At 34.0% G+C, this 22993-nt stretch overlaps 1 protein-coding gene across 7 annotated transcripts in view; it reads right to left on the minus strand.

Annotated features, from left to right (window-relative positions):
- Positions 1-22703, minus strand: part of cacna2d4b (calcium voltage-gated channel auxiliary subunit alpha2delta 4b) — a 72293-nt gene extending 49590 nt beyond the window's left edge. For 3 of the 7 annotated variants that reach the window (XM_087312104.1, XM_087312101.1, XM_087312100.1), the window contains exons 1-10: positions 17737-18216; positions 17538-17659; positions 11787-11868; positions 11524-11640; positions 10893-10952; positions 9704-9866; positions 8864-8995; positions 5040-5100; positions 3144-3294; positions 2982-3056 (exon numbers count right to left, since the gene is read on the minus strand). In XM_087312104.1, coding sequence (XP_087168230.1) covers positions 2982-3056; positions 3144-3294; positions 5040-5100; positions 8864-8995; positions 9704-9866; positions 10893-10952; positions 11524-11640; positions 11787-11868; positions 17538-17638 — 942 coding nt within the window. In that variant the 5' untranslated portion in view covers positions 17639-17659; positions 17737-18216. Of the gene's footprint in view, positions 1-2981; positions 3057-3143; positions 3295-5039; positions 5101-8863; positions 8996-9703; positions 9867-10892; positions 10953-11523; positions 11641-11786; positions 11869-17537; positions 18217-19366; positions 19436-22408 lie in introns of those variants that run through there. The other 4 variants (XM_087312099.1, XM_087312103.1, XM_087312105.1 and 1 more) reach the window with 4 other exon arrangements.
- Positions 22704-22993: the final 290 nt, after the last annotated feature.

A 22993-nucleotide genomic window follows, 5' to 3' on the forward strand; every position in this document is an offset into this window, starting at 1 on the left:
TATATATATATATATATATATATATATATATATATATATAGTAAATCTGTATTATATTTTTACGGTTTGTAATATTTAGTATTATTTGATGCTATTAATATATGAAATAAAAATAGCTAAAAAATAACAAAATTGTCTCAACAAGAGTGATTTCTTTGACTTCTTTTATATTTCTTATAATGGTTTCAATATTTTATGTAGATTTTAAAATCTATTTGTTATATATTTAAACGCTAGCTTGATAATATTTTATTTTTACATATTTTTTGTTCGATTTTAATAAGCTATAATAGCCCATGACAAGTTACATCTAAAATGTTTACTTTTATTAAAATTAAAAACACATATTTTTATTTATAGCATTTGTGTATAAGTAAACATATATATACGTATCAATATACATATTGATACGTATATATTTCTCAGAAATAAACATTGATTTCTAAGTAAAGTCAACATTTATACCAACAAAGCCAGCACAATATTGCAACACTGGCTCATGAAACATGTCTTTTTAAACAATTTTAGATTTTAGACTTTTGTTTATATGATTTGAATATTTATGGTGGCTTAAGAAAGCCAACATACTGTTACACTACATAAACTTATTCTTCTTCCATCTTCTTCTTATTAGACTATTTTAAGAACGCATCTCCTCCTAGACTGTTCATACTACAACCACCAAACTATACTGAATCTTTTTCTACTGATCCGACTTACAGTATTCCCAAAATTGACCCGGAAAATTCTGTAAAAGTCCCATTGACTTAACATTGGACCAAACTTTGTGTCCTCATAATTTTGCGCCAGACTGTCATACAGGCTTACGGTTGGGTTCATTTAACTCAGACTACCAATCTGCTAATCACTGATGATCTTTCAACTTACAAGCCACACCCTAGCAACTGTCCTATAGACTTACATTATAAAACTGCCATTGACTTTACAATGGACATAGTAACAACATACTAATCATAATAGCAACATGCTAATTTATACTATTAACATACTAGCAAAATGCTTATTCATACCATAGATATTTACACTAGATGTCGCCTGCTCTGTTGTTGTATATTGGAAGTAATGCATCAATAAATCCACCATTTTAGTACAGGGTAGCGCTTCTTTGAAATGAACGCTGGACCAAGCTGCAGTGGAGCACTGTGGGCATCCATAGCGAGAGATATACACATATACACATATATCTATGATCGGGAGTTTTCCTGGTGGTCTCAACGCAAATATTTGTTTTTAATTACGAAAATTATAATTTTACATCACTTTTCTACATTGATGGATAAGTGACTGCATGGGCATTGCTGACAAAGAGTGTGTGTTTGTGTGTATGTAAATGTATTATCCTTACTCCTGTTAGATTTGATCTAATCCGTGTCCTGAAAAACACCCCCTCACCTGCTTTCACTCATACTGACGGAGGGAGCGATTCGTTTGTGAATGAATCTCCGTTGAATGACTCCTTCACTTAGCTGACAATAATACACGTTTCTGGCACCACAGCGTCTAGCAACATGCTAATTCATATTAGAACCAAGCTTATAACATGCTAATTTAAGCTAGAATCATGCTAACATAATGCTAATTCATACTAGAACCATGCTAATTTATGCTAGCAATACCACATAAAACACCCTAGCAATGCCTTAGCAACTACTCAGAACACCCTACCAACCTTCTAGCAACACCTTAACAACTACCTGGAACACCCTAGCAACCACCTAGCAACACCTTAGCATCCACTTTGCACCACTCAGAACACCCTAGCAAATGTCTTGCAATGCCTTAACAGCCAGTCAAAACACCCTAGCAACGCCTTAGCAACTGCCTAGCAACCACTCAGAACACCCTAACAACCATTAAAAATACCCTAGCAACCACTTAGCAACCTATCAACCGCCTAGCAAGAAACATGCTAATGCATGCTAGAAACATGCTAACCTATATGTAGTTATGACCATTTCAAACTTCTCAAAAAGGACTTCAATTATTTAAACTTTTAAACTACTTCAAACTTTTTAAACTTCTCATGAGGCTTTCTCAACCCACCATAAAGTTTATCTAAGTTTATCTTTACTTTTCTAGTTTATCTTATAATTCTATTTATATTTTATATAAAGTAAAGTGAATTTGGAAATGTTTTTGTAATTCCTGTTACAAAGGTTCAAATCAAATTAAATGAAATTATGATGAATTTATGGCTGCACGGTGGCGCAGTGGTTAGCAGGTTCGCTTCACAGCAAGAAGGTTGCTGGTACGAGCCTTGGCTGGGTCAGTTGGCATTTCTGTCGCGTAAGTTTCCTCCAGGTGCTCTGGTTTCCCCACAAGTCCAAAGACATGTGATAAAGGTGAATTGTCTGTAGTGTATGTGTGTGAATAAGTGTGAACGGATGTTTCCCAAAGATGGGTTGCAGCTGGAAGGGCATCCACTTTGTAAAACATGTGCTAGATAAGTTGGCGGTTCATTCCGCTTTGGTGATCCCAGATTAATAAAGGGACTAAGCCGAAAAGAAAACTAATGAATGAAATTATCAGTTGCCTATAATGATAAAAAAAGAATAAATAAATGGAATAATGAATGAAAAAATGAATTAAAGTATTTAAATGAATGATACTGTATTATATTTGTATTGTTTGTAATATTAAATATAATTTGCTGTTATTTATATATAAAATCAAATTGCAACAAAACCAGCAAAATTGAACAAAATTGACTCAATAGATGTGATTTGATTATTGTTATAGTTCTTTCAAATATCTCATATCATAAGTGGTTTTAATATTTTTATATTTTAGCAGGACCCCATAATAATAATAAGAAAAGAAAAACGAATGAATGGTTGAACGACAGCAACACAGTGCAGAGTGAGAGCATCTGAGGGAACGGCAGGATCTGATATCCAGCAGGGCTGATTGGAGTCACTGGCTTTAGTTTGAAGCTCAAGTGAAGTGGATAATAGACTTACCTCGCGGTTATCCAAATCTGCCTGCACCAACGTTCCCTTAAAACACGGCTCCACGTAGCTCACATAATCAGTGTACTAAAGAAAAGGACAAATCATATTTTAGAATGCTTTAATGTTACAAGCTGTTGCTAAAAAAAACTAAAAGCCTAAACATGCTCTTACAGCGATAACATTGACAAAGTCGTTTTCCCCGAGTGTGTCCAGGATGGTGTTGATGGTGTGTTTGGCGATGGTCATTTTTAGGCCCTTCATGCTGCCGCTCACATCCACCACAATCACGAGATCTTTAGGGGATGTGGCGGCCTGGATGTACCTGCAGCACAGAGACGACAATAATATACTAGAAACATCTACAAATTGTGTAATCATTTAAAATATTAAATTTTTTAAGTATTTTATATGCATTTGCTTGAATTTCATGTTAACTTTCTGATAAAATAAAATACTGGTTCATTCCGCTGTGGCAACCCCGGATAAATCAGGGACTAAACTAAACTAAACTAAACTAAACTAAACTAAACTAAACTAAACTAAACTAAACTAAACTAAACTAAACTAAACTAAACTAAAATAAAAAGGGACTGAGCCAAGAAGAAAATGAATGAATAAATGAATGAAAATAAAATAATCTAAAATAAAATAAAACTGGTTAATTCCGCTGTGGCGACCCAAGATAAATCAGGGACTACGCTAGAATAAAATAAAATAAAATAAAGAGCGACGCAGTATGTAACATGTTTTCTCACAGCAAGGAGGTTGCTGGTTTGAGCATCAGCTGTGTAGAGTTTGCATGCTCTCCCCGTGTTTGCGTGGGTTTCCTCTGGGTGCTCCCGTTTCTCTCACAAGTCAAAAGACGTGTGGTATATGTGAATTGAGTGTGCTAAAATTGACGAGTGTGTATGGATGTTTCCCAGTGATGGGTTGCGGCTGGAAAGGCATCCGCTGCATAAAAACATTTGCTGGATAAGTTGGTGGTTCATTCCGATGTGGCAACCCCAGATTAATAAAGGGACTAATCCAAAAAGAAAATGAATGAATAAATAAAATAACTAAAATTAAATAAAATAAAAAAATTAAATTAAATTAAATTTAATTTAAAATTTTAATAAAAAAAAAAATAAATAAATAAAAAAAATAAAATAAAATAAAGTTAAATTAAACTGGTTCATTTCGCTGTGGCAACCCCTGATAAATCAGGGACTAAGCTAAAGGAAAATGAGCGAAATAAAATAAAATAAAATAATGATGATCTAAATATTGTTATTGATAAAATATTGACATATACATTTGTCATATAAATAACAGATTTAAAAGTAACTAAGGAAAAAAGAAACATCACATTCTTATAATTATTAACATTTTAAACTTTTTAAAAGGAATTCTACTATTTCAGTTAAACATTCTGTCATTTACAATTTACAATTTTTTGTTGTTGTTGTTGAACAAAAGAAGAACTTGTGTTGGAAAATGTTGGAAACATTGACATCAATAGTATTTTTTCCTACTATGAATGGCAATGGCTACTGGTTTACAACATTCTTAAAAAAATCTTCTTTTTATGTTCAACAGACAAAAAGGAAATTTAAGCAAGTCTAAAAAGCACTTGGAGGTGAGTTAAAGATGAGTACATTTTTCCTATTTGAGTCTAAACTAACAACTGTGACACAAGGTCATTGTGAATACAGTCTTGTTTTATTTAATAAGTCCACTTTAGGTTTTTATTCTTAGCTTTATTCGATTTTACTTCAATCATTTGCTTTTGTATAAACAGACACGTACGCCGTTAGCGTCAGTCCTACTAACCTGGTCATTGAGCGGTTAACCACTTAAGACTAAGATTAAAGTCTTTGGGTGGGATCAGGGTCTAACTGGCCACAAGCAGACATTTGGGTGGCATCCACATAGATAATCCTGCACTGCCCGCTGGCTCAGGAAAAGACCTTCCTGAATCCAGATCAGCTGGCATACACTTTCTTTCTCATATGAATGAATCAAGCTGACTCCATCAAACTGACTGTTGTTTGGGTTTTAAGTACAACGCTTTTTGACTTGACTTACCAGTTTCTGTTTCTGCAGTCAAAAGACACAACACCGTTAGCATCAGGGGTCCATCGGATTCCTGAAAGAAGCAAATACAAGCAAAACTTTATATTTTCTTGCCTTAAAAATGCTCAACTGAATGAATAGTTCACCCAATAACACAATTTTGCTGCTATTTCACTCAGGTCATCCAAGTTGCTGAAATATGTAGTTGATAAAAATGCATATTATACAAAGCGAAGCTAATAGAAAACAAATGGTGCATACAAGCCTTGTCATTTCTGGGGTGAAAAATCCAGGTTAACTCATGATACGATATTATGACAATATTGACATATCATTACAATAATAATTACGATACAATTCTGCAATTATATAGTTAATAAGAAACAATGTAAAACAAGAGCACAGCTGTATTTTTAATATTTATAATGTGAAATCATGCATAATTACATGACAGGACTTGGGCTTCAGACTGGGCTAAATCCTGAATTTATACTTTTGTGTCAAGTGAAACTGATAGACTATGCATGTCGCTGATGCCATCATGAGCCGTTTTTTTAAGTTCTGTCTGCATTACTCCACAATAACATTTCTGAAATCCTAGTTGACAGTGCGGTTTCTATGTTTTTTCACAAGTGTTTTAAGTTTATCCTGAAAAAGCAGGCAGTGCTACTGTAAAGCTGCAGCCATAGTGCACTTTTCGCCCCATCGACTTCCATATATATGCATGTGATTGTGGCAGATCGGAAATGCAAGCTTGTGTGACTAATTTTTGCATGTCGCTGTGTTGGAAGGTTCTCGCTTGGGGAACTCGATTACTTCTTTAATGTTTAATCATCTTGTTTAATCTCTCACAACAGACTTTCACATGCTTAAACTCTAGTGACAGCGGCTTAACTACTGTACTGACTTAGGCAGGAACCAGTAAACCTTCAACTACATAAATTACAATATAAACAAAACAAGAGTGGACACAAATTTTTAGCCACCAGATATTATCGATATTTCATTAGTAGCTATGTTTCCATCCAAAAATGTGACTTAACTGTATGAGCAAAACTGGATTATCTCATAAAAGACGTCGGAATAAAGCAGCGTTTCCATCTAATGAGTCAAAGCAAACAAAATCGTCACTTCCTTATTTTCTGATGAAAAATATCAACAGTAAAAATGGAATTTGCTGCGTGAATCTTTTCTTCATTTAATAAATTATTTGCACCTCGGAACGCAATCCTGACACAAAGTGAATGCACAGTGGCGTTTGAAGGCGTGAGATGCAGAGCACAGACGCTCTTGATTCTGAAGGTCATTAATATTATAATAACACAATACCGAAATGGTTAAGGCATTTTAGAATGACCAATGCAACATTTCAGATGTTTTAAAATGTGGTCAACCTGCTGGTTTGTCAATTTACACACTTATCATCACACGATCTCTTATAACAAAATCACATGACCTTTTTTATACTGGAATTTGTTCGGTAAAAGTGTTACCATCATAGTTTAGAGGCCTTTTCTTACCGAATAAAACGTTTATCCTACTCAGTGATTTTGGCATTTCCTTTAACCAATTTTTTTATGCACATTTCCAAAATGTGCAGAAAAATAGGTAGATGGAAAAGTAGCTACTGATTATCACTTTTGTTAATTATCACTAATAATTATTAAGCAGGGTTCTCTGCACACTGTGACTTTACTCTCCCTCCAGCCGAAATTACGGTGTGGAGTAAAGTGGCTTTCACACGAGACGCGGAAAGCACTGCACAATAAAACCCATTCATTTCTATGGCTTGCACCACACAAGTCTGGTTTATTGCTATTCCAACAAAGCGCAAAAAAAGCAGTGAAGAGCCTTGTTGTGTTTTTCTGACTAAGCATCAGTATTCACTGGTAGTTGTCTGATTTTATATTTCAAGATACTAGTATTCAGCTAAAAGTTAAATTTAAAGACTAAACTAGGTTATAGGTTAACTTAAAAGTTAGGATAATTAGGTAACACATCGTATAACAATAGTTTGTTCTGTAGACAATCGAAAAAATATTGCTTAAGTTAATAATATATTATTTTAAAAAAATTTAAAAAGTAAAAACTGTTTTTGATCTAGCTGAAATAAAAAAATAAAACTTTCTGCAGAAGAGAAAAATATTATAGGAAATATTGTGAAAAATACCTCGCTCAGTTAAAAATTGTTTAGGAAATCGTCACTTTACAATTATAAGGTTCTATCTGACATTTTTGTCAAAATTAAGTTATTGACATTTTCTTATTAAATTACAACTTATTTACATTATGGGATGTTTTTTTATAAGTTGTTTACATTTTAAGACTTTTTATTTAAAAAACAAATGCTACACACACACTGTTTGCTGTCATTCATTCATTTATTTTCTTGTCAGCTTAGTCCCTTTATATTTCCAAGGTGACGAGATATTTGAAAAATAATTAAAATTCACAGGAGGGCTAGTAGTTTTGACTTCAACTGTATATCTTGAGGACCTAATGGTAAGTTAATTAACAGCACACTTTCACTTTTCTTCAACCTATCCCTTTAAAGATTTGATTTACTCGCCCTCTTGTCATTTCAAACCCAAAACCAATTAGTTCATCTTCAGAAAACAAAGGATATTTTTAATCAAAAAATTGTATGTCCCCTATTGATAGTCTGTTCACCCAAATCTCTACCATGTCAAATCATTCATAAAGAGATTAAAACAAAAATATGAATCAAGCAGTTTAATCCAGGTCTTTTGTAGAAACATGACTGCTTTATATGATAAACTGATTCACTGAACCAAAAATCCACATTGGTCAATGAACAGAATTTTAAATCATCATGCAAATTTGGCCACTCTGACCCAGTTATGCTTCTTCTTACAAATCAAGCAGGTTTTGTTGAGCTTCTGTTTATGTTCACTGATAAAAGAAACAGTTTTATATGTCAATAAATGACTGAATTAGTTATTTTTAATTTCTTTATGAGAATGTGGATTTTGGGTTAACCAGTTGCTGTTATTTTGGGATTCTGGGATACTTATTGTATTCCAACTGATGAGAGGTGCTATACAAGCCACAGGGACCGATCATTGTTTTCATATTTCACTATTTCTTTTGTTTGATCAAACATAATTCACTGTGTTTGGACCACGTCAGACAAATAAAAGGATTACTTATGCACATCAACTTAAAAACAGAGGAGAAATGGCCCTGTAGCACACAGCATAAGGTGGGAGATGACAGCTGTCTGTGCTATCTGGGGCTGCTTAGTGATCATAAATGTATTGTTTTCAATTCTGCGCCATGGAAACACCTTGATTCATTCTGCAACTGTTTGATATGTAAATAAAATTCAGTAAAAAGAATGCTAGAACCATATGAGCACTAACAAGAGCTTTCATTTGAGCTATAACTTGTACATGTGTACATATGAAAAATATGAAAATAAACCAATGTAAAATACCTAGCTCGGTATCCAAAATACTGTGTATTTCAGTGTAAATAACTTTTTGTACTGTAGAATAAAAACCAAAGTGATGCATATGTACATAAAATATAGATTCTACACTTTCAAACGAAACCACTTATGGAGGTCTGGTGCAATGCTAGCCTTTTAAATCTTAAAGCGAAAGTCGACATCACGGACCTGGTACCGGGTCCACGGAGTTTAACTGGTCAACAGACTTTCGGTCCTCTTTTGTTTGTTTGGATAATAACATTCATAACCATAACCATAACATTTGAATCATATCATCAGTAAATAATGACATCCCTTTTAAGAGTGTACAATCTCATTTGAGTCTTAAAAGTTGCTAAGCAATACTAAGCAGAAGTGATTAAACCTGGATAAAGTCTGAAGAAACCCGTTTGGCTGCAGAAATACTGCCAGGTGAGCGTGGGATCTTTCTGGAAGTTATTGATGAAGATGTCGTTCAAGGCCTCTGACATGTACACTCCATTGAGAATATCTGGATCTGCAAATAAACATGACTGAAATTAATATTAGATGTAAATGCAGTTCAAATGTTGCATTTGTACAAAATTATAAAAAAAAATAATAAATAAAAAAATAAATACACTTCTGCAAAACATACACATTGCTTTTAAAACTATTAATGCAAAAAAATATGTAATTGATACAAGTAACATAAACATCCATTTTAATCCTGTGTACGTTAAAGGTAAAGGACACTCAAAAAAAAAATCCATTTATTCAAGTGGCCTCCAAACATTTTAGTTTATTTTTTCCATTGAACACAAAAGAAGATATTTTGAAGAATGTTGGAAACTGGTAATCTTTGATTTGCATAGTCTAAGTAGAAGTGAAAGTCAATGGCTAATGGTTTCCAAGATTTTCATAATTTTCGTCAGCGTGAGTAAATAAGAACAGAATTTTAATTTTATGGGTAAGCTATCCCTTCAGTGAAAGGGGCACAGATAATATGGCTATTTATTATGCATTTTAATTTTTTTTAGTTCACCCAATTGCAGAATAAAAATGCCCTTATATATATATATAGGAGTACTTTAATATGAAGCTAGTCAACTACTGAATGACTTACAAAACACCCTAAATTTGTGTTGTTGAATAAATGTTTTTAAATAAGTAAAAGGAGGACTAAATATTCTTACACAATATCAGACACAAAGCCCATAGAGATTCTCATTATATGCTGTCATACCTTTGTTGTAGACATTAGTTGGAACTTGGATGTCGCTCATTAAAGTGTTCACTGCAAGTTTGCTGAAATGGTTATTTTCCTCCAAAGGAAATTCGCCTCCAAGTTCAATGAAATTTCCCTCTTCATCCATAGTGTTCACCAGGAGTGCATTAAAGTAGTCAAACTGAAAGATACAGCAAAAAATGACCAAAAATATTTGACATTAAAATATAATTTATAAAAGATCAATTTATAATTCTATAACAAAATATTAAAATATGTGTAGTTGAATTATCTGTCAAAGATAACTAATTTAGTTAAATCAGGTTTAATCAATTACATTTATAACAACATATAAAACATGCTTAATAGAACAGTTCACCTAAAATAATGATTTACTCATCATTTACTCTTCCTCAAGTGGTTCTAACGATTTAGGAGCTATTTATTTATTTTTTCAGTCGAACATTACAATAGGATATCAAGAAGAATATAAGTAACTGGTAACCACTGGCATCCATTGTAGGGAAAAAATACTATGAAGTTAATGTTTACAGGTTTCCAACATTCTTCAGAAAATCAAAAGAAAGAAACTCAAACAGTATACAACAAGTGAAAGATGAGTAAATGGCAGAATTAATTATTTTGTGTCAATTGTCCCTTAAATACCAAATCACTATATATACAGTTGAAGTCAGAATTATTCGCCCTCCTGTTTATTTTCCCCCCAATTTCTGTTTAAAGGAGAGAAGATTTTTTTCAACACATTTGTAAACATAATAATTTTAATAACTCGTTTCTAATAACTGATTTATTTTATCTTTGTCATAATGACAGTAGATAATATTTTACTAGATATTTTCAAGACACTTCTATACAGCTTAAAGTGACATTTAAAGGCTTAACCAGGTTAATTAGGTTAACTAGGCAGGTTAGGGTAATCAGGCAAGTTATTGTACAATGATGGTTTCTTCAGTAGACTATCAAAAAAAATTTTGCTTAAAGGGGCTAATGATTTTGTCCTTAAAATGGTTATTCTAGCCAAAATAAAACAAATAAGACTTACTCTAGAAGAAATAATAATTTTAGAAATACTGTGAAAGTTCCCTTGCTCTGTTAAACATAATTTAGGAAATATTAAAAAAGAAAACAAAAATCCAAACAGGGCTAATAATTCTGACTTCAACTGTATATAAATATTTAAATTTACCTGTAAAGATGAATTAAATTCATGATACAGGTCAGCATCCTCAGCGGTGTCTGCAAGCCTCTGAGAACAAAGAGAATTATTAAGTTAATTAAGTTAAAACCAACGGCCAATGAAATCCCCTAAAATTACAACAACAACAACAAACAAAACAAAAAAAATAGTGACATACAATATATTGGTGGTTATATCGGCATTGAACAATAAATGTTTATTTTTAATTTAATAGTTTAATAGTTTAATTTAAAACTTTAATAGTTTAATATTTTTAATTTAATAGTTGTTAATGTAAAAATGTTTGTTTTTATTGACTTCCAAGTATACAGCATTATTATATATCTGTATTGCAAGATTTAACTGCACATCAAGAATTAATGACAACACTTTACATTTTTTCCCTTAATAAACCAGTAATTATTAATAGTAGCTAAGGTAGTTGTAGTAATAGTTATTTTATGAAGGCAGGGGAAAGCATCTAGAATAAGGCATTAACATTTGCTTATAAGTACTTATAAATAGTAATTATGTGAATAATATGAATATGAATTAAACACCTAGATAATCATTAATATGTTTTCCTCAATTGAAAGGATTTTGAAATTAACAGTTACTATAAACAATGCTGTATACTGACCTTTGCTGACCTCATCTTGCTGCCGAGCATTCTTTCGATTTCTTCTGCAAATTCTAGCACTAATTCGGATCCATCCAAGTCCTCTATTCTGATGATGGGCTCAACATCTTTAAGTTTCTGGACAAACAGAAAAAAAAATTCAGAACTGTGATTTTCTGTACATAAAAAGGTGCAAAAGGTTCTACTGGGCTGATTGCACATGCAAAACATTTGCAGAAACATTTTAAAACAACAACAAAACAAACATTTCCATTTATGTTTACCTTTTGAAAGAGAGCAGCTCCTGAATACTTTGATGCAATTGCATTGATTTGCTCTGAAATGGTGAGGGCCCATTTCTGAACCCTATAGACAAAACACACAACAAAGCAAAACTATGTAAAACAAAACAAATCAAAGGATGCAAAACAAAAGCATAGCAAGACAAAGCAATACAAAGAAAATTTAACTAAACAAAACCACAGCAAAACAAAAGCAAAAAGCTAATAACAATCACAATGGAATGCAAAGAAAAGAAAAGAAAAGAAAAGAAAAGAAAAGAAAAGAAAAGAAAAGAAAAGAAAAGAAAAGAAAAGAAAAGAAAAAGCAAACAAAACCACAGAAAGCTAAACAAAACCATGCAAGAAAAAGCAAAAAGCAAACAAAACCACAAAAACAGAAACCCAAAGCAAAGCAAAAAAGAAAACAAAAAGCAAATAAAACCTCATCAACAGAATCCAAAATAAAACAAGGCAAAGAAAAACAAATACCAAACAAAGCCACAACAACAGAAACCAAACCAAACAAAAAATAAATAAATAAATAAAAACAGATTGACTGTGCAACATTTCTCAAATGCCTTTGTACTGAGCATTCAGGCAAAAAAAATAATAAAAAAATAATAAAAAATAATAAATAATAATAATAATAATAATAATAATCACCCTGGTAAAACATAAAACTATTATAGTTATTGTTATTTCTTTAAAGTTCACATTAGCTCTGATCAGCCTCTCAGCTGCCAGTCTATAAATATACATAATTGTCTTAGTTTGCAGGTGGCCCATAATCACTTGATGGGATTCCAAGTAATCTATTGATCTCAGACTATTTACAGTGAATGCAGACCTTGCTGTCTGAAAAGCCAAATACAAACAATCTTATACATTAAAAGTAAAATGATAATACTGTAATATAAAGACCTCAAATACACTCTATAATAGAGCATCACTGTTTTTCTTGATGTATTTTGGATAAAACTATCCCTATATCATGTGTGCACCTGGACGTTTCCCCCCTAGTTTTTGGTTGACTTACCCCCTGATATGCACATTTTTAAAAGCTCTGACTTATTTCATCCTATTTCACCTTATTTTCACCATCAAATGTGAAGCCTGATATTAATATATATGTAAATTTTATTTAATGACTATTATTTAATATGATTTGAGTCTAATGTTTCTGTTTTATTGTTGGATTCAAGAAGTTGTATTTTATGGCACTGGTATACTGTAAGACTTTGAATATTTTATATATTTTTTCCTATTTCTAAGCACCACATAATTTCTTATATATTTTTGTGTATGTTATGAACTGGATGCTTTTAGATTCCCTACATTTCATTCTAGAAAAAATAAAGTGTTAACTAAAAAACTAATTGTGGTTGGTCATTAAAAGCACTGTCAGCATCTAGTCCTATATAATAAGACAAATCAGGACCATGCTAATGTGATCAGGCTCAATGTTGGAGTATATCTTTGTTGACCTGACGGAGTCTGGTATCGTCATGGAGGTTAATAGACCGTATGGCCCTATTCCACTAAGCAGTAGGATTCGATACGATATGGTACAGTGCGTATTTATGTCTGACTTTACTGTCAAAGACACCAAAAAAGCAAACTATACCGTACCACTTGTTGAGTACCCATTCCAAAGGGCACCAACAAGCACAACAGAATTGAACAAAAAGCGTGGAGTTACAGTCAACCCCGGATACTACAAGCCAGGAGAAAAACAACACAGGAAGTGCCATAAATATACAGCTGATTAATCAACGTAGCACTGTTTTTCTTTTTTGACAGAAAAGAAATGGGACTGTGAGGCATAGAAATAGATTTGTTTAATGAATTATACTGTTGTTTAACAATATACTGATTGTTCAGCTGCAAAAACATTAAATGGTCAATGTTAAAAATATGAACCTCTTGTGACATTGTAAGGCTATAATATTCCCTTACAGTCTCTATCCATGTTAAATTTAAAATACTGAGATCCAAGATAAGATGTTCTGAACACTTTTAACTATTAAAGCAAGGAAAGCAAATACAACTGGGCAGTCAAATACAGCTCATTGCACATACAGTATAACAAGACTTGTTATATTAGCATAGTCAGGGTTCAACGCTAAGGACTTTTTCAAATGGCCTGACCAGGCCAATAGTTCAGATTTTTACAGGCCCTGTCAAAATGTTCACTTGCCCCACCAAAAAAAAGTTAATAGCTAATTCTTAGCAAAACTCCTGACTTTAAATATTTTAAAAATGTTAATAAATATAAAATGATTAAAATTCTAAAGGTTATGCAAACAAATAGATCAGTATGGAAAACAGGTATTTTATTGCAGTTCTAAATTATTTAACAAAAGGTGGCTGACTTGCCAAACTGACGGCAAACTGTGCTAAACATCACTTGCTTTTTTTCGTTGTGTTGTACTCACATAAATGTCTTCTTCAAGACGTTAGAAACAGACATGTTTTTTAAACCTCATAATGTGATGTTGCCACCATTGTGCCATCTCTTCGCTACACTGGTTGTTACCAGGTTATGGGAAAAATAACGTGCTCACAACATCCAATCAGATAAGAGAAACTGAAAAAAAGTATGATGTTTACAACATCACAGAGATGGTGGCATTTAAAGGCTTAAAAGCACAAACTGTTTCTCCATTCTAAGTGGACTATGCTATCCAAAACCGTGCCCAGGCCCGTTTCCCGGATCGTCTGAGAAGTGTGAGTGCGCTGAATCGGCTCAGGCACGGTTCACTTGACCGGCCCTGGCCCGGTTGGAAGAGGTGGGCCTGAACGCAGTTCACTTGGGCTTTGGCGCGATACGTTTGTAGTATGACTGCAAAACGCGCCATAGCCCAAAACTGAAAGCAAGACGTGACTTTAAGGGACTGTTCCATATGGATTTATTAATCATTCTTACTGTTCAGTGAAAGCAAACTGCCGTAGTTTATTAAAGACACAAACCCCTCACTGCACGACAGCTGCACGCCTTCAGCAGACGTCCTCATTCCTGCAGCACGAGGGCTTTATGATTGTTTATGAGCACCAAAAGTGGCAGATCTGATCTGTGAAATATCTGACTGCGTGTCACTGCATCCCCTAAGGACTGTTTGGCGAAATATTTGACTGCGTGTCACTGCATAACGAACGACTGAACCGGTATAACTAGAGAAATCTCCACTGTGCTGCTGAGTGAGAACGCTTCTCACTGAACAGCGCAGCATCGATGACGTAAGCGTGACGAGGCCCGATTGTGGTGTGAGTGCGGGCCGTCGGGCGAGACAGGAGGGGGGACAAGCGTGCTTTGGCCCGGTTCGAGGCAACTGTACCTAGTGTGAGTACGGCCTAAGACTGTCGTAAGCTAATTAAATTTTAGTGACAAGGCATTACTAGCCCAATTTGGGCCAGTAACGATCATGTCTACTGTCACAAGCATTGTTCACGCTGGCCCTGGGCCATCGGGCAATCCTTATTGTTGAGCCTGATAATGCAGTGTAGTTCTGTATATTAAACTGCTATTACAATTTGGGATCGGTAAGAAAAAAAATTTATACTTCTATTAAAAAATGCAATTTTCTGCAAAAAATATTTAAATGACATATTTAAAATGAGCTGAAACGACACAACTCTTGAGTTTTGAGTCTTAATTGTTTTATGCTCAATCAACTTAAATTTCTTAAAAGTTTACCTAAAGGATCATGTTGTCCTAACACAAATCAATTGTGTGGAACCTAGCTTGTTTTACAATGTACTTATCAATGATTACTGAAAACAGCATGATTTCCATATAAACAATTAAGCTACTTGTAGCACTTATAATATCCAATATTCATAACTGATCGCATTAATATTATACTTTACAATATTAATTCATTCATTTTCTTTTCGGCTTATTCCCTTATTAATCAGGGGTCCCCACAGCGGAATGAACCGCCAACTTATCCAGCACATGTTTTACGTAGCGGATGCCCTTCCAGCTGCAACCCAACACTGGGAAACACCCATACACTCCTGCATTCACACCCATACACTACGGCCAATTTAGCTTACTCAGTTCACCTATACAACATGTCTTTGAACTTGTAGGGGAAACCGGAGCAAACTCACGCCAACACGAGGAGAACATGCAAACTCCACATAGAAATGCCAACTGACCCACCCGAGGCTCGAACCAGTGACCTTCTTGCTGTGAGGCAATCATGCTACCCACTGCGCCACCGTGGTACCCCACTTTAAAACATAATACATAATAATGTGCTTTCAATGTGGACGGGTAATTCAACACAGCAGTTTCATTGTTGAATTGTTGCAGTTATATAAAATCTAAAAGAAAATGTAGGGATTAAGGTCAAAATAAAAAGGAAGCATGTTGTTAGAAATAAATCCTGTGTGATGAAATATGCTTGTGGTTTCGTGCTGAGTTGGACTTTTACACATAACGTGATAAAAACTAAATGTATGAGATAATGTGAATAATGTGACACTGCCTGTGATATTCCTGTGTGCTCTGAGTCTGGCCTGTAGGACCATCTGTGAACTAGCTTGTGTCTGGCTGGCATCCAGAAGGTATTATTAATGGTATGAGCAGAGCAAACAGAGCCAGGATATTAACCTACTATTCGAAAATGTCTGTATATTAAAAGAAGAAACCCATGGTAAATCTGTCATAGTTTTAAAGCTACTTTTACAATCCGTGCGAACACGATTAAAGCTAAAAAGGCCAACAGGCGGCCATTAGCTAATATTCATATTAATACAAATGTCTCAATAAAACAGCTGCAAAGTACAAGTCAGATCGAAGATCAGGTAAAAACTGTATTGTGTTCAATGGTGCACTTTCAATAAATCCTCATGATGGTTCACAGTCATCATCCTGAATTTTTGAAAATTTATGATGTAATAAAGCATCATTTACTGAAATCACGTGACCTTGGCATTCCAAATAAAGGATTCGTAAAGATTTCGAAGTTCCATCACTATACATATGCATGCACAATATAATAAGACTAAGATTTTCAAAATACACATTTTCAAAACAAAATCTCTTCACATTGTTTTTCAAAATGAACTAAAAACCCTTCACACATGCCTAAAAATGGATATTTAATACGCATGTGCCATGGGTAGTGTATGACATCATCAATTTCCCAAAAGCATGTTTTTTTTTTTATTTAGAGAGACGATAATGGTGGTATTTTCAAAAACTTTTGCATTTTCAGAGCCCCAAAATTCCTGTTGTTGTGCAAAAAAAATCTATTTGAAGTTTTCAGCTTATTTAGTAGAATTTACTGTCATGTGAACATACTGTGAATGGACAGTTTACCTAAATTTAATCACATGTTGCATCTCCACCTTTAAATATATTCATGCTGCTTATGTACTGTACTGTATGTTGAAGACTGTCTGCCATCTGCTATTCCACTGAACGACTTCCAAGCCTCGTGAGAACTGAATTTTACACCTCAGCAAACTCAGGGATTCAGGGAATTACTAAAAATGATCACACAACTCTCAGAGCAATTTCTCTTCCTGTCTCATTTGAAATGCTAATGCGTATGAAACTGAAGACGGCACAGTGCAAATTAGACCTGAAATAGTCTGTATGGTCTTACAAGCAACTACTAAACCATTGATGGAAAGAACCCACACAGTCACTAAATTAATATAAATCAGTATTTTAATATCATGAAAACAACTTTTAACCTGTAAACCCATCAATTGAATGCTTGTTTTAGATGCAAAACTTACGTTTCAGGTGGAATCTTCATTTGGGCATGAGTAAACATGCACATCCAGCCTGTGGAGAGCAACAGAAATGTGACCCAGGAAGACCTTCTGATGTGACACATGATGCTGGCACCTACTGGATCCTTAAAGGCCACAAAAGTATAATGAAGTCATGAGAAGAAGTCTAAGAATCCACTACTCCAGTGTCTTAAATAAACACCAATTTTCAATCCAATGGCTTCCATTCATATTGACCTAGATGGTCTTAAACGTCTCTTAGGACCCTTCTGAACTCCTCATCAATCCAGAAGTTGATTCCTGTCATCCTCAGATATTCCAGAAACTTCTCAAAGTCCTAGTGAGCTGCCTGAAGTAACAAACACTTCTCATATTCAGGATGATACAGATAATCCAAATAATCCACTTAATGTCATCGTTAGCTTGCTCTTCCTACTGGTCGAAATCATGATATCAATGTTTTAAGTTGAACTTCATCATCTCATCCTCAAAGAATGACATCTAAAAAGTGTCCTCCGAAATCCCATGGTGAAAAGTCTTGGCTATCATGTATAAATCGGACCAACAGCAAGCAGAAGATTCTGCAGCTGAGATTCACTTGCAGAGCATCCAATCCTCCATCACCCAATTTACAGCATAATCCACTTGGATTACAATCTCTCCATGCAGTGGGTCGATAAGTGAGGGGAGGGGAGATGGAGAGAGGAGAAAAGGGTGGGCGCAGTGGAGGCACGCAGAGGATTGGGCGAGTAAGAGTTTTGTTGTCTCTAAGAGGATTAGTAGTGATTTCGGGAGGTTGGCCCTTGTCCATCCAATCAGTGTAAGTGAACAGCTGTGGTTTGTAGAAGGACAAGGCCACCTAGTGGGGATGTGATGGCCGTTTGTTTTACATGATCATTTGCTGGAGGCATCCAACATAAAAAAGTTCTAGCTCCTGTTCACAGAAATTGTATGGAAAAAAGTTCTTTTTAGACCTGAAAGGGAAAGATGAAATTAAATAGTTCATCAAAGGCTGAAAATGTTGTCTTCATTTACTTTTTATTTACTCATTATTTTTTAAAAATGTTGGAAATCTGTAACTGTTGAAATTTTGAATGTTGAAACTTGTTTTGTGTTCAATCGAAAAAGAAAATTCAGTCACTTGAGAGTGAATAAATGTTCATTCTACACTGAAAAACATAATTTAAAGATGATTTCTTGGATTTACTAAAGGTTTTTAAATTAATAGGTTGTAAACTATATGTGCTGAATTTAATACACAAATTAAGTTGAACATTACTAAATTTAATTGGTTCATTTAAATGAAACCCATCAAAAAAGTTTGCAACAGTTTTGCTGGACTCATTTTTGTCAGTGTATCTCTTTAAATATGGTTTGAAATTTAATCAGGTTTTGATACTGTTCTACTGTATTTTGCAAACAACTATAGTTTCAATCAAAACTGAAGAGTTTGCGTGTTGAGACAGTGATTCGTTCTTTAATGATTCAGCAGGTTTGAATTGGATATGCCAATAATTTAGTAACAATGTTATTCATGCTATTAGTTTTGTAGTGAAAATTCATTCATTTTCTATTTGACTTAGTTCCTTTACTAATCAGGAGTCACCACAGTATAGTATCCAGTATATGTTTTACACAGCGGATACCTTTCCAGGCGCAAACCAACACTGGGAAACACCATACACTCTCTTTCACACACATACGGCCAATTTAACCTATTCAACTCGCCTATACCACATGTCTTTGGACTGTGGGTGAAACCGGAACACCCGCAGGAAATCGACACAAACACGGAGAGAATGTGCAAACTCCACACAGAAAAGCCAACTGACCCAGCCGGTGCTCGAACCAGCTACCTTCTTGCTGTGAGGCGATCGTGCTACCCATCCGATCGGTGCCCCCTGTAAGAAAATAAATAAAAAAATAGTAAGATGGATTTTAATTGCATTTGATTTGTAGCACCCCTACTATACTAGTGCTTATTGGTGCTTAAATTAGAACCATGCCATTTATTTTTCATAAAAAATACAAAAAATTTCCCCTTTTAGTCTTGAAAGATCAGTGATGCATATTTGAAAGTAATTATAAAGTCACAAGAACCTAAAAAAGGCTGAATAATGTTGTTCACAGGTGAATTATTTATACCAAACACTGCAATATTCTATTTTTATAAGGATTTCCTTCAGCATTGATTGTAGCAGATAAATAAAATAAATCTGGTATTGTTCAAAATGTTTAATAGAATAATTTTCTCCAAAACATTCTATTGCTAGTTTTCAGATAATGATAAGAATATGTTAAATATCTTAAAATTATTTATGAGACTGTTGAATGCTAAATTCTGATTGGCTGATGACCATTAACACCTTAACAAGCATTGTAACTGCTCAGTAGACTTTTTGTGCATTGATGTGAAATAAAATCCTTAGAGTGGCATCAGAAACACAATTTGTCCAATAAAAAGTGTGAATTGATTTAGTTTAACAAACAGTTGAACTAGTTCCAGGCAAGTCTTGACTACATTACAGTTACATATCATGTAATAAATGATCATGCTGACTGATTTGTTATTTCACAGCCTACAACAATCAGAAAACTAATCAAAACAAAACAGAAGGCTTTAGATAAGATGTGTAAGAAACTAGTCCTATGAAAGCAGGAGCTGTTTAAGAACAAAACCTTGACAAATCTCAAAAAGTACAACATTTTAACAGTGTCTTTAAGTGTGATAACTGTAGTACAATACTACACTTAACTCCTGTGCTGTGTTGGTTTCTCTTGCCCTGGTTTTCCTACCTACCATTCAAAAAGTAGCCAACACAATTTGAATATTTGAACATTACATTGATGGTAGCATAATCTGATGGGCAGGATAAAATATGAGGACACTGGTCCATTGAATTATTGGAAAATAATTCACTGGTGCAGGAAGCCATGACAAACACTTCTGCCACCACCATTACTGGTGACTGGGCATTCTGAGACTGGCACAGATGGATAGCCACACACTTCTCTCGACTGAAGAAAGACTGAAACTCTGTGGCATAAGCCATTAATGAAGAATGATTATTGGTTCTTATCAAACAAGGTTATTTAATTCAGCTGTTCCCCAACTTTTCAGCCCACGATCCTCAAAATAACAATGCAAGTGATTCGCGACCCCCAATATCCTCTGAAGTGGTTATAGATGCACAAACCTTGTATGCAACAGAGCACACACACCAATAGGCCCAAGTCTAATCTTTGTTTAATTTTGGAGAATGTCACTCTGAGACTCTCCTCCATATTCAGATGTGGCCTTTATTTTAATGTATGTGAGTGTCGTAAAGGTGTCAGAAAGTTTAACCAGGTGCCAGAAAATCTATCTGTCTTAAATATATCATATTCACCCCAGGGGTCGAAATCAAATGGAAAAAAATTACAGGCGAATGGCTTTTTATTTGCATGTTGTTTTTAAATGTAAATATTAGCTATTTTTTCTTCTGTAGGTTATGAATAAAAAATGGTAATTCTAATAGTTTAATAAAATGAATTAGATTTTTGGAAATCACCAAGCGACCCCTTCTCATTGTCGTGCGACCCCCACTTTGGGAACCACCGATTTAATTTACCATTTACACCTCTTTCAGAACAGCAGCTGCCTCTGCTGCCAAACAATTACTGTGGCTAAAATGGTTTAAAAAAAAGTTAGTTAATCATCATTTCAAGATAAACACACAAACTAAATAACCCAACATGAATATTTCCTCATAAGTGTCTCAAAAGTGGTTTTGTCTAGTGATATTCGGCCACTTGGGTCTTGGTGCAGGTGTGAACGAATCTGATGACAGCACTCTGAAAATGAATTCCTTCAGTTTCAGGTAATTTTCACTGCCGTCTGATTAATAACAAAAAAAATGTATTTATTATCACAGTTCAAACATGGCAAGTGTATAACTCTTTCAGTATTATTAGTATAAACATATTATTTAAATGATAAATTCAAAATCATTTTAAACATGAGGACTAAATTGTGAACAAAGTACACTCTAAGAGTATTTTTATAGGACAGACAGATTATTTGCAATAGAATAAAAATAAACATATTGTTGTTCAGTTTACTAAACTGGTACTTGTAAGACATCAAGGCCCAGTTTCACAAACAGGGCTTAGATTAAGCCAGGACTAGGCCTTAGTTAAATTAGGCTATTTAAGCCACATTTATAAAAATGGCCTCAGAAAAATATACTACTGGTGTGCACCTGGTGATAAAATATGACACTGACATATTTTAAGACATCTCACCGCTAGTTATTTTGAGTTCATCCAGCTTAAACATGCAATTTAATCTTGACTAGCCTTAAACCTTGTTTGTGAAACCGGGGCCAAGTGTCTTCCTTCATAAACCATGCCATAAGAAAAAAAAATACTATAGGTTTTTTCAACCATTGCTACTACAGTAAATAAAAATTAATCTGTTGTGGTAAATATATAGTCACTGTGGTTATACAACAACTATGATGATTGAAACAAATTACTCCATACAGTACAATAAAGTACAACTATATAGTATAGTACAGGTCACTATAACTACATATTATAGTCTCATATTTCACTAAAACAATTTACTGCTGTAAAAAATAAAGTTTAGCACTTTTAGGTTAAAATGTTTATTACTATTTATCGGTTAACTAAGGTAAATACTACAGTATGCTGTAGGCTATTCGTTAACAAATTTTATTTTCACGTGGGCTATATTCCCCTATTGAGCAGCCAATGAGCTAATAAAGGGATTAAAAAGACAACTGTTAAAGACGAACACTGTAGTTAACCTGAATGTTCAAGCACTGACAGCGGTTTATACCGCTGGTTGTTATGACAGCAACTGAACCTACACTGACTGGACCGAGGTGGACTTGACACGGAGGAGTTGAAAAGTTTGAGGATCTTTTGAAGGCTTAAAAGTCAAGTTCTCCACCTGCTCTCGCTCTAAACTCATCATCTTCATCCCTTTTTTCTCTCTCCGGTGTCTCCTCAGCAGCACAACAGGGCTGACAAGGCTCCTGCTGGTTGTTCCTGCTGCTCCTCCGCCGGATGTCACAGATGCAATAAAATAATAAGGTAATAATGAAAGAATAAAAATTTTAAAATAATTGAAAAAAAAGGGAAAAAAAGCGTGGTTATGAAATTGATCCTGGGGTATTTTTTTTTAACTTAGCCAACTTGTTCATGTCAAAACAAAGAAAAAATAAACACATTTATTAGGGATATATAATCAATAGGGCTATATTTTAAATAATATTTATAGCTTTTGTACATTATATAAAATGTGTTAGGCCTATTCATTTTAATCTGAAATGTATCAATTTGTTTTAATCTAATTTGTATTTAATTATTTTAATCAATAATTGTTTTTTTCGGAATCTTTTGATCATATGTGTTGTGTTTTATAATTACTACATTTAATAGATCGATAATTG

The sequence above is a fragment of the Danio rerio genome, chromosome 25 (assembly GCF_052040795.2).
Source record: "Danio rerio strain M-AB ecotype USA chromosome 25, GRCz13ab, whole genome shotgun sequence".
NCBI classification, from domain to species: Eukaryota; Metazoa; Chordata; class Actinopteri; order Cypriniformes; family Danionidae; genus Danio; species Danio rerio.